Consider the following 13,197-nt stretch of genomic DNA (forward strand, 5'->3'; position numbering starts at 1 on the left):
TCTTGTAAATTCATTAGCTTTAGGTATATCTATATTGTGTCATCTTTATTGATTGTACTTTAAAATAATTGGTTATTTGTAAACAACGTGTACATAGCAGGACTCTGAGGTCAGTCTTGTTTACAGTTAGACTGAGTTTCTCTGTTGGAAAGTCTTCACTGTCTATTACATTGTAGTCCAGTGAAAATCTGTCTTTAGGGACTTGTTAAACAAAATCATTCATTCCTGTTTTAAGATCAGTCTATGGGAATCCTTTATGTTAGTGCTGTTGACATCAGATATCATTTAAGAACATTTATTTAAATTATTAATTGGAATTACCAAGTGTATATTAACTTTGGAATAACACATTATTTTGGAGTTATTGTGAACTCATTCAAAGACACTATGGGTATGTAAGAATATTCAAGACTATCAGAATTCATTTGGAATTGTGAAACGACATTTAGATTATTTGTGATTTAATTCACAGTACTTCATTTTCACATTGTATTATAGAGAAATAAACTGGGGCTTGTCTGGGATCCAAATTTCATGAAAACATTTAAGAATTCTCAACCCAGCTCAACTTTTAGAAATCAAAGATCTCATAAGACTGATCAGAAATCCTTATTTCCTCCTATGTACACTTATTGTAAAATGAAGGGGCGTGCTATTTCTGATAAATGTATTGGTACAGGTTGAAAACTAAGCAACAGAATAAAGGCAGACCTATTCCAGATGCTGTTATTTCAGAGAGGTCAGGGTCATGGTCTTGTATTGAAAGCAGTATATTTGTTGGTTCAGACAAACCCCATTCTGATTCAGTTTTGGAGCCTTGTGATTACCATTCATGTTAAAAAGTACTATATCAATTACGGGTGATTTTGCCAAGCCTATCTCTATTAAAGTATTAAGGGACATGGAAGCTCATTGAGTCTATTGGTTATTAGGTACTTTGCCTTTGTCTGAGAAGTCTTCTACTGAAAGTGCTCATATTCAGGGAGTAGAGTGTTGCTTTCTTAATGTTCTTCTCCATCAAGTCAATTTAGCATGAGACTAGCTTCAGGACCTGTGACTATCAGAGCAGTGACTTCTTTACCTATGGAATGTATTCATTATTTTACTAGGAAATAACCCAGGTGGAGACAGACTTTTTTTTCTTACTCGTAGAGGTTATTTATAGGCAGTGATGTAGCTGGGAATACTGTAGTGGTTAATCCATTAGTAACTGATAAGCCTTGCTGGGATCAAAAAGTTGATCCTATTGATAGTAAAATCCCTGATTTGTATCCTGCTTATGCAATTACCAGAACTATGGCAAAAAGATCTCTTGAGAATGATGTTGATCAGGAAAATATTCCTTTATTGGTCAGTCTTTTTATGAGGTCACCTTTGCTCATGGTATTGATCTCAGTGATCCTCTTTTTAGTACTCACTTTCTCCATTCTTATCAGGGAGACAAGACAGTTGTTGAACAGGAACAAGATCATGAAATCTGTTTATTTCAGAGGGCTATTAGTGAAACTGAAACCACACAAGTACAAGTTTGTTATTTTGTGAAAAAGAAGGTCCGTATAGGAAAATGGAGTCACCCATGGCACCTGCTAGTGAGGAGTGGTCATTGAGCTAGCAAGTTGTCTATTCAAGGTCATAAAAACAGGAAATTCTTATTCTAACACATGAAAAACTCCCTTGGCTTGTCATTTAGGAGTCATTAAGACTTATCATGAGATCTTGAATAATTTTTATTGGCCAAAAATTATAAGTGTTATTTGCCAATACTGCAGATCTTGTCACACTTGTCAAAAGGTAGGAAAACCCAACCAGAAGATATCTAAGACCCATCTGCAGCCTGTTTCTGCATCTGAAGAGCCATTTAGTAGAATAATGGTACACTGTCTTGGTCCCTACCAAGAGCAAGTTAGGCAACTAATACTTGTTAACCATAATGTGTGCGTCCACAAGATTTCCAGAGGAAATTCCTTTGAGAAATATTAAAACTAAAACTATTTTAATGGCTTTGATTTTTTAAAAATCATAATGTGGCCTACCAAAAATGTGTTCAGTCTTATCAAGGGTCACAATTTATGTCTGGAATTTTCCAACAGGTTATGTATGAATTAGGCATCCAACAGTTTAAATCTTCTACCTATAATCTTGAAAGTCATGGGGCTATGGAAAGATTTTATCAAACTTTGAAGAACATAATTCAGTCAAATTGCTCTGATACAGGAAAGGATTGGAATGAGGGTGTTCATTTGCTGTTGTTTGTTTTGAGGTTCATGCACCTACCTCAAAACCCTCTTTGGACAGACCTCTCCGGTGGACCTAGTGGTTATAGCATCTGCCGAGTCATACCAAAGACTTACAAAAATGGCACTAACAGCTGCCTCGCTTGGCACTCAGCATTAAGGGGTTAATGTTAGGACTGGTCAGCCTGGTGTCAGGATAATGTGACTGGGTGGGACATCATGCTACATGTCTGCGGCATGATGCCCCAGTGCTAGTCATCACTATAAACTGTCACACTGCAGACATCATAGCGATATTATGACTGATTTTGTTTTAAAGCTATGTTAAATTCCAGATCACACACACACACACCTCTTTGGGAAAAATTGTAAGGTCCTTATATAATTGAAAAGAAAGTAAATGACTTTAATTAATCATTAACACTCCTGGGATGATGAAACAGAAACAGCTTTGTCATATAAATATGTTAAAGGAGTATTTTGATAAAAAGAGCCCCGTTAATTATCCAGTCAATTTGTTTATGTCCCACACAGTGAGGATGTAAACAATGACATGCAATCTGACTGTAGTGACTCAGGTTAAACAATCTTTGGAATTCAGAAATATTAAACAATCTGGACCTGAAACTTTAATATCTACAACCACAAGAAAAGAGTGCACTAAAATAGTTATTATGAGAATATGAGCACTTGTTTCTATATGTACCAAAACAAAGATATAAAATCTACCGTATGTTGAAAAAAATCCTGCTTTACGAAAAACCCAGTGTGTCTGGATCAAGTAATGTTCACCAGCATTGCACTCATTGACACCTAAGATGATTTGTTGCATCAAGGGACAGGTAGTGTAAAGTCTATGATGAAATGAGAAGTCTCTACGCTGCACTGACCCCAAGGATTTTGTTCTCACCCAGTACTTTGCCAATTTTAAGTTCATCTAGTCAGTGGCTGTGTAAGCTTCTTGCATGGGCCTATATATGTTGCTCATCTGTCCATATGCTATTTTTGGCCTCTAATAAAGTGATGAGCCAAAAGACTTGGTCTTCCAGCACATTATGTAGCTGCTGATAAAGGTCAGTGCTGTTTGTATTTAGGTTCATATTATACATGGATACAGGTACATACATTATCAGATGGTGGCAGTTGGCAAAACTTAACATCAGCCAAATGAGACCTGACATGGGGGGGGGGGGTAGCTTGACACTTTATGGACAGCTTTTAACACCTGGAAATGCATATACATGGACTTGGAATGTGTCATTTGTGTCAAAATGTTATAGAATTAAGATTGCAGATCAAGTTCTTCATGTTGAAGTGCTTAGAATAATTTGGTACTGTATTTCCATTGCTTTTTAGTCTGATTTCTGTAATTTTGTCAGAATCTGTAACAAGGCCTCCTTATAATAATAGATGAACTTGCTTATGTTAGATGCAGATGTGTAAGAAACAAAAAGTAATAATAATATAATAATGAATTAATATGTTATTATTCTTATTTTGCAGGATAAGGTAGACTTGTCCAGTAAAACAGGCACCATCATGCTTGGAGATGATTTTTGTAAGTGTGTGTGTGTATAAAATATATATATATATATATATATATATATATATATATATATATATATATATATACATACATATATATATATATATATATATATATATATATATATATATATATATATATATCCCAAATTCACTGACTTTGCTGAATTTAACTGATAGTAGATGAAGGTTTTGACTGGCACATTCTGAACAACCGAAGAGCAATCATATGATGTTGTAGGGTTTAACGCCATTTTTCAGCACACGATAGGCTATACATGGCGGCCAGTATTATTGGTGTAGGAAGAAGCCGGGAAAACCCCGGAAAGAACCACCAACCCATGAGAAGCTACTGGCAAGCTTTCTCACATACCCACATTGACTGAATCCGAGACTTGAACCCACACAGACAGAGGTGAGATGGCAGTGATCTGTAATGGAGAACACTTTAGACCACTCAGCCACTCTGGGCCCCTATGATGTTGCAAAATGTCATAAAATTAAATTGTCATTGGTTTCTTTTTCTTTTAAGTTGACAAATAAACACCTTAATGAAGTAAAATTCATAGGTGATTATGTTGTTTCCCTGTCATAAAAGTGTTGCCAACTAAGCTTGCCAAATCCCAACTACTCAAGAGTAATACCAGTCACTCAGGTGGTTAAACTGATAGAAAAGGCATGTTTTTTTTTAGTAAACAACAGTGCAGTAAATTTCAAAACTGAGCTTCACAGTTCTGATATTTGTTTACTACTCACCATCATACTAGCTAATGAAGAAAAAAAAAACGGAGAAAAGAGAACTGAAATTGAATGATTTCCAAAGAGTATACACTACAGATATTATAATATTCTAATATTCATTCCATTATCCCAAGCACTTTATAACAATGTGACCATGTGTCATTACAGATATTATAATTTTCTAATAATCATTCCATTATCCCAAGCACTTTATAACAATGTGACCATGTGTCATTACAGGTCAGACCTTTTGAACAAAATATGCATAGCCAAGGCCCTAATTAATATGTAAAGAGAGTAAGAACCAGCCTTTATTATTGACTTATAGCACATGTTTGAAGGCCTGTGTATATACTGTACAACTGTACTGTCAAATCTGACCAGAAGACCTGTGTACATACTGTACAACTTTACTGTCAAATCTGACCAGAAGACCTGTGTATCTACTGTACAACATTACTGTCAAATCTGACCAGAAATGCCGTCAGTGAATTCTTGTGTATTTTTGATGTAGTTAGTCTGTCTCATGTCAAACAGTAAATAATTTTAAAACAGTTACATTTCCATAAAATGCTGTTGCTGGATTTGTTATTTTTGTTATTAACTTTGTAAATCTTTTTTCAGTACATCTTGTATCTGTTGTTATTTTATTAATTGAATTGGCATCATCCACACTCCTTCCAGTGTGCATGTGAGTTAATATCAGAATGTTTCCATGGCTAAACTACTATGCTTCTCTAAATACATGAGTGACTCACTGGAACACTGCATCATGGGTAAGCAACAGTTTATGTCCTCATTGGTTGACTCAGCTTGAGGAAGGGCAGTGGCCATCTTGAAAATAATGTTATTGCTCCTTCTTCTGGAGGGACCCCGAGTGGCCGAGTGGTCTAAAGTGTTCTCCATTACAGATCACTGCCATCTCACCTCTGTCTGCATAGGTTCGAGTCTCGGATTCGGCCAATTAGGATATGTGAGAAAGCTTGCCAGTAGCTTCTCGAGGGTCGTTGGTTCTTTCCGGGGTTTTCCCGGGTTCTTCCTCCACCATTAATACCGGCCGCCATGTACAGCCTATCGTGTGCTGAAAAATGGCATTAAAACCCTACAACAACAACAACAACAACCTTCTCCTGGATGGATGGTCAAATGAACATAGAGGTTCATGCTGAAAGACATCTTATGATGTCTAATTAGGCTGACACAAATGGCCACTTGTTTTCACTACTCTTCCTGAACTTAAAGTTATACATATATTGACTTAGAGCTTTCACCAGAAGACTTTTGCAATGTCTAGTTGGCCCTACATGAAGATGGTACCACTTACATATCTAATATGGCCATCACAGTAACCATCTTGAACATCTTGTTATTTCTGCTCCTCCTGAATGGATGGTCATATCAGCATGGAATTTTACAAAAGGACTTCTTATAATGTCTAGTTGGACCTAAATAAAAATAGTATCACTCCATTATGGTTACCACAAAATTGTCATCCTGAAAATCTTGTTATTACTACTGATTGAATGGTCATATCAGCATGGAGTTTCACTGAAAGACATCATATGATATTGCTCAATAATGAAAATATTGCCTATTTAACCTCCAATATGCCACCACAATGGCCATCTTGAAAATCTTGTTATCAATAATTCTTGATGGCTGGTCATTGTAAAAAACAAATTTCATCAACACACTTCTAATGATGTCTGGTTCAAATTAAATAGTGCTAGTTTGATATCCATTATGGCCACTATGGCAGCCATCTTGAAAATGTTGCTGTTACACCTCCAAACAGATAGTTATATCAACATGGGGTTTACACAAGAAAACTTTTCATGTGTCTTGTTAGTCACATGGTACATACCATGAAATTCATTACACTTATCCTAAATGAAAATGGTGCCAATCGTAAATCCAGTCTTGACAATCTTACTACAGCTGAACAATATCAGAGAATTTTAGCAAAAAACAAAGAAACAGTCTCATTTTGGATTCCTGGAAATGTTTTTGGCTAGTAAAGCATTAGTCCCTTCTAGGAACTATAATTTTTTGTTTGTTTTGGCTTCCAATCTGGAAGGGGCACTGTACTCGGAAGAACACATTACATGGATAATGGACCGATCTGGAAGGGGCACAGTACTTTGAATAATGTTTTCATTTGTGACATCATGTTTACTCATATGTCATCCATGGAGCTTTAAGATCAGTTAAATGAGATAAAAATCTTTTCACTGCAAAATTTTTTCAACAATTAGTGTCTAAAAGTTATTCTTTGTATACCCATGTGGAGTAAATCTTGTTGCAGTAAACAGATATGAAATTCCTTATTTCCATATTTCTTGGCACCCGTCCGTCTACGAGAGACGATGGCATAGCTCCAAAGTACGCGTTTGCTTATCCTTCTTTTTAGCTCTCTTTTCAGCTTGCTTTATTCTTCTCTTTTCCTCTGCGTTTTGAACTCCCTGCCTGACAGCTAGACGCCAGCTGGAACGGTTGTTTGCACAGCTCTCCCAGTCGTTGACATTGATGTTTGCTGTCTTCATATCCTTCTTGCAAACATCTTTGTAGCGCAGATGTGGTCGTCCAGTTGGTCGTGCACCTTCTGCTAACTCCCCATATAACAGGTCCTTGGGAATGCGACCTGGGTCCATTCTCTTGACATGGCTGAGCCAGCGAAGGCGCCTCTCGCTGAGTATGGAGAACATGCTGTTCATGTTGGCGCGTTCTAGAACCTCTGTGTTGGGTACTTTGTCCTGCCACTGGATGTGCAGAATGTGCCGCAGACATCTCAGGTGGAAGCTGTTGAGTTTCCTCTCGTGTCTTGCATAGGTGGTCCATGTTTCGCTGCTGTAGAGAAGTGAGCTGAGCATGCACGCTTGGTAGACACGCAGTTTGGTCTTCTCTGTGAGGTTGGGGTTGTTCCAGACCCTCTGGTTAAGTCTGGCCATCACTGCTGCTGCCTTGGCAATCCTGCCGCCCACCTCAGAATCAATGGAGAGTGAGCTGGAGATGTTAGACCTGAGGTATGTGAAGTTCTCGACAACTTCCAAATTGTACCCATCGATGGAGACAGAGGGAGGGGAGTCTGTGTCCTGTGCCATGACATTTGTTTTCTTCAAACTGATGGTCAGTCCAAATTCCTTACATGCATGGGAGAGGCAGCATACCAGCTGCTGAAGTCCATCTTCCGTGTGTGATGTCAAGGCTGCATCGTCGGCAAAGAGCAATTCACGGATGAGTACCTCTGTGACTTTAGTCTTAGCACGGAGACGGGCGATGTTGAACAGCTTGCTGTCAGCCCTGGTATGGATGTACACTCCCTCGCTGCAGTCCTTGAATGCGTACTGGAGAAGCATGGAGAAGAAGATGGCAAAGAGCGTCGGTGCAAGAACACAGCCTTGTTTGACTCCGCTAACGACTGGGAATGCTTCAGATGTTGCGCCACTGAAGCACACTGTGCTGTACATGTTCTCGTGGAACGACATAATGACAGCAAGCAGACGTGGGGGGGCAGCCGATCTTCTGCAGGAGTCTGAAGAGTCCACTCCGACTAACCATGTCAAACGCCTTCGTCAGGTCTATGAAGGCAATGTAGAGGGGCATCCGCTGCTCGCGACACTTCTCCTGCAGCTGACGTAGTGAGAAGATCATGTCTACAGTTGACCTGCCGGCTCGAAATCCACACTGGGATTCTGGGTAGACGCGGGAGGCTAGGATCTGCAAGCGTGCCAAGGCAACACGGGCGAAGGCCTTTCCGACGATGCTGAGGAGGGAGATGCCCCGATAGTTGTTGCAGTCACTACGGTCTCCTTTGTTTTTGTACAAAGTGACGATGTTGGCGTCACGCATGTCCTGTGGGATGTATCCCTGTTCCCAGCAAAGGCAGAGGAGTGTGTGTAGGGGCTGGAGCAGTGCTGGTTTTCCGCTCTTGAGGGCTTCAGGCGGAATGCCATCGCTTCCAGGAGCCTTCCCACAGGCAAGGCAATCGATGGCTTTTCCGAGCTCTTCCAGGGTGGGCTGTGTGTCTAGCTCCTCCATGACAGGCAGGTCTGGAATGGCGTCCAGGGCAGTTCCAGTGACATTGTTTTGGGTTGCATATAGCTCGAGATAGTGCTCAACCCATCGCTGCAGTTGTTTCCCCTGGTCTGTGATGACTTCGCCCGTCTTGGACTTGAGGGGGGCGGTCTTGTAGCTGGGGGGCCTGTCGCCTTTTTGATACCCTCATACATTCCTCTTGTATCCCCGGTGTCAGCAGCTGTCTGTATACTGTTGCAAAGGTTCAGCCAGTAGGTGTTGGCACAGCGGCGGGCGGTCTTCTGCGCGTTATTCCTTGCAATCCTGAGGGCTTGTAGTGTTCTGGGGCTAGGTGCAGCCTTGTATGCCAGGAGGGCTTTCCTCTTTGCCTCAGTCACGGGCTCCATCTCCTCCCAGTTTGCCTCATACCAGTCGACATTCTTTCGCTCCCTCTTCCCGTAAGCTGTGATGGCTGAATTGTACACAGAGTCACGGATATAGGACCACTTGGAATCAATGGTGTCATCAGGTGTCACTTTGGTGAGGGCTTCCTTCAATTTGCTGATGAACTGCTGTGTTTTCTCTGGGTTGCTTGCACAGCAGGTGTTGATACGTGGGTGACCCTTCTTCTTGGCGTGGTGCAGCTTCTTGGGTAATATTTGCACCTTGCTGGCCACGAGGGAATGGTCCGTGTCACAATCGGCACTGTGGTAGCTGCGGGTAAGGAGGACACTGGCCAGTTCTGCACGCCTGGTGATGACGAGGTCTAGCTGGTGCCAGTGGCGTGAACGTGGGTGTCTCCATGACACCTGGTGGATCTCCTTGCATTTGAAGAAAGTGTTTGTCACACATAGGCTGTGGGAGCAGCACATCTCCAGCAGTCGCTGACCATTCTCGTTGATCTTGCCCCTTCCGTAAAAGCCGAGACAGGTGGACCAGGCCTCATGGTCAGCTCCCACTCTAGCATTGAAGTCTCCTAGTAAGTAAAGGCTTTCATTGTTGGGGATACTGGATATTGCCTGATCCAGAGCCTCATAAAACTTGTCTTTCTCCTCGTAGGTGGAGTAGAGGGTTGGGGCGTACACACTGAAGATGTTGACCGGGCCTAAGGATGTTGACAGCCGGAGGGCAAGGATTCTCTCAGTACCTGATGATGGAGGTTCAATGAAGGAAATTAGCGTGTTCTTGACGGCAAATCCTACACCACGCTGCCTAGGTTCATCCAAGGGCTTCCCCTGCCAAAAGAATGTGTAATTGGCTTCCCTGATGGTGCCGCTGTCAGCCAGTCGGGTCTCCTGGAGGCAGGCAATGTCGATGTTCAGTCGGGAGAGTTCTCTGTCAATGACGGCAGTCTTCCGTGCATCGTCGATCTGCTGTAGGTCAGTGGTCAATCCAGGACACATGGTCCTGATGTTCCAGGTTGCAAAACGAAGAGGTGGAGTCTTTTTATTTCTTCTTTTAGTCTTTCCTGGTGCAGAGTTTTGTGGCCCACTTGTCGAGATGGTTCTCTAAGCTCCACGCACCCAGTGAAGCAGGCAGGCCATGGCGGGCAGCACCTTACTGACTGGGGGCTGCCCAGCTTGAGGCGGGCGGTAGCTGTCCAGTGAGACCTGATGATCTCTCCCACCGTCAGAAGTAACCCCTGGCGCCAAGCTCTACGCCAATCGAGCTTTGACTTAGAACCGGTAAACTGCTACTTCTCGTGTTGTGCCGACGCCATACGACGACGCTGGAGTGTCCTCTCCAGTGGAGCTATGAAGCCTGGGCAGGGTGGTATGGAGAATCAGCTGTTGCCCATGCAGCAGATCCCCCCTCTCCACGCAGCTGGTGTGCCCAAGGGAACGACGAATGCCGATACAGCTTGGCACCAACGGCGTCGCAGGAGTTGCCGGAATGACGTTGAAGTCAATGTCATACCGCCTTAGGGACTCCATCTCCGGATTTTCTGTCGGGGTTTACTCCCTTAGCCTTTCCCATGAGTGGGTATAGCCACAAGGCAGCAGAGGTTTGGAATCGGAGTTTTCCTTCTCCTAGATGAGCTACCATCCAAGGTTTACGAGTCCCATCTACCCGAAGCATGGTTTCCGTGGTTTAAAATGTTCATAAAATGTAATAATTGCTGCAATGACCTAAATAAGGATATGAATACAAATAACTACCCATGGTTTAAAATGTTCATAAAATGTAATAATTGTTGTAATGACCTGAATAAGGATATGCATACAAATAACTACCCATGGTTTAAAATGTTCATAAAACGTAATAATTGCTGTAATGACCTGAATAAGGATATTAATACAAATAACTACCCGAGTTGTGCATCATTTGAGCATCATCAAATTTTGTCCAATTTCATTTATTTAGAGATTTTGGATGATACATACAAATGTCCAAAAATTCTGCATTTAAGATGTTATATGCTTTATTCAGTTTCAATTTTTTTTCATTCCATCAAATAAAATCTAGGTGTCTTTGGCAAAATTCAATGAGTACATTTAAGAAATTCAAAGATAAAAGCAACTTTTTATATATTCAAGGAATTTTCAATATATCCAAACAAATACATAATAGCTAATTATATCAGCCATCAGATGAAGTCCTATACCTTCACATTAGGGAGACTGAACAGCATGGCTGAAGAGCATCAATGTATGCTGAACCATTTGATTCACTTTCAAATTTTCTCAAAGCTGCATTTCCATTGGCTAATTCAAATGTCAAGTACCATTTTGCCAGACGTAATATAGTCTTTAATTCTGCTTGCCATAACTATTTTTGGTCACATGATTCTTGGTCCACACAGCCAGGTGTGAAATGACGTATATGATTACAATTTTATTTTGTATCAAAATAATGATGTAGCCAGAATGTGAAGTAATAGCCAGAATCCTTGATTTTTCCAATTAAGTACATCAAGATTATATCTTACCCAGAAATTAATAAAGTAAATATTGCAAACCCTTTTCTTACAATTTTTAATAGAGATAAACAGTGATGAGAAAACTGGTAGAGTGGGCAAGGAGTTTGAGCATAACTGGTCTCCAATAACAATACTGCATGATATAACCAAAATTCTGGGATTTTCCTATGAAGGACCTCAGGATGACATCTTACCCAAAATTTAATGAAGAAAACGAAAACAAAAAAAAATCCCCATTCTGCTTTACAATGCATGAAAATAGTCAAATATTAATCTAAAAGATTTCAAACGTGTTTCAAAAATAATCTGTACTTAGGATACTTTAGTGACTAGCATTGATGGGATGGTAAGAAATATGTGCCAAAAACATTATGTTGCAAATCTATTCTCTCGCCAAGAACAATGACTGCATTGTTCCTTCAGAGAACAAAATTGTATGTTATGCCAAGAAGTTAATTGACTCTAGTTCATACATACCTAATTTATCCATATTTAAAATATCAGTATGCTGGAGGGTATGTATATTTTTGGGTTGTAAATATTATTAATCGTGCTGCTGGGATACCAGTTTTAGTCTCTTATGACTGATAATAGGTGATAAACGTAAAAGTATCAAAAACTTACACATCAGCAACTTTTTCTTAAATATTTAAAAGAAATGCATCCTAACTGGTAGAAGAAATGGGTGAGAAAGCAGTTGGACATACTTTCAGGTGTATATTTACCACTGTATCAGGCATAGCCAATAAATTAAAGCCTTATGTACCATAATATTAATGTTTTTCAAATTAGTTCATGTAAAGCCAGAAAAACACCTGTATCCTATGTATTACCACTCCAGTGGCCTAGTGGTTAGAGTGTCCACCTCCGATGCAGGATGTCGTGGGTTCGATCCCCCGCCGAGTCATACCAGAGACTTAAAAATGGTACATACAGCTGCCTCACTTGGTGCTCGGCATTAAGAGGTTAGTGTTAGGACTGGTCGGCCTGGTGTCAGGATAATGTGACTGGGACATCATGCTACATGTCTGCGTCATGATGCCCCAGTGCTAGATATCACTATAAACTGCCACAATGCAGACATTGTCGTGATATGTGTCCAACAGTTACTTTTATATGTTACCATAAATGGAAACATTTTGTCAAAGTTATTCATCATCTTATTTATACACATATTGCCTGGCTTTAGTTATTGTATGCATTGAAAAATGGTGGGTAACAACTCAAATTTTCATCCTTTCATTTGTCTGCTTTTTTAGGGGACCAGAAGGGGTCAGTGCACAAGGTTGTGGATAGTGCTATTCCCACTCGAGCACGTCTGACTCTCCCAGCTACTCTCCTCTCCCTCAAGAATATCAAAGATGGAGGTAAAAATAGTAAGTAGAGAATATTTATCAATTTCTTTCAACACAAATAAAAGGATTTCTGTATAGTGTGATAATCTGGATTTTTATTACCATGCTTTCCACGTGTATATAGTGTGAAAATCTGGATTTTTATTATGATGCTTTCCACATGTATATAGTGTGATAATCTGGATTTTTATTACCAGGTTTTCCATGTGTATACAGTGTGATAATCTGGATTTTTATTACCAGGTTTTCCATGTGTATATAGTGTGATATTCTGGATTTTTATTACCAGGTTTTCCATGTGTATATAGTGTGATAATCTGGATTTTTATTACCAGGTTTTCCATGTGTATATAGTGTGATAATCTGGATTTTTATTACCAGTTTACTG

The 13,197-nt window shown here is 40.3% G+C and overlaps 1 protein-coding gene across 3 annotated transcripts in view; it reads left to right on the forward strand.

Moving 5' to 3' along the window:
* Positions 1-13,197, forward strand: part of LOC149807570 (uncharacterized) — a 37,871-nt gene that overhangs the window by 2,681 nt on the left and 21,993 nt on the right. For all 3 annotated transcript variants that reach the window (XR_016422924.1, XM_089967949.1, XM_089967957.1), the window contains exons 2-3: positions 3,738-3,792; positions 12,714-12,830. Coding sequence is in view for 2 of the 3 variants with exons in the window: in XM_089967949.1 (XP_089824075.1) it covers positions 3,774-3,792; positions 12,714-12,830 (136 nt within the window). In the remaining variant the exon portion in view is untranslated. The remainder of the gene's footprint in view (positions 1-3,737; positions 3,793-12,713; positions 12,831-13,197) is intronic.

The sequence above is a fragment of the Sinohyriopsis cumingii genome, chromosome 1, assembly GCF_028554795.1.
Source record: "Sinohyriopsis cumingii isolate HCF-2022 chromosome 1, ASM2855479v2, whole genome shotgun sequence".
NCBI classification, from domain to species: Eukaryota; Metazoa; Mollusca; class Bivalvia; order Unionida; family Unionidae; genus Sinohyriopsis; species Sinohyriopsis cumingii.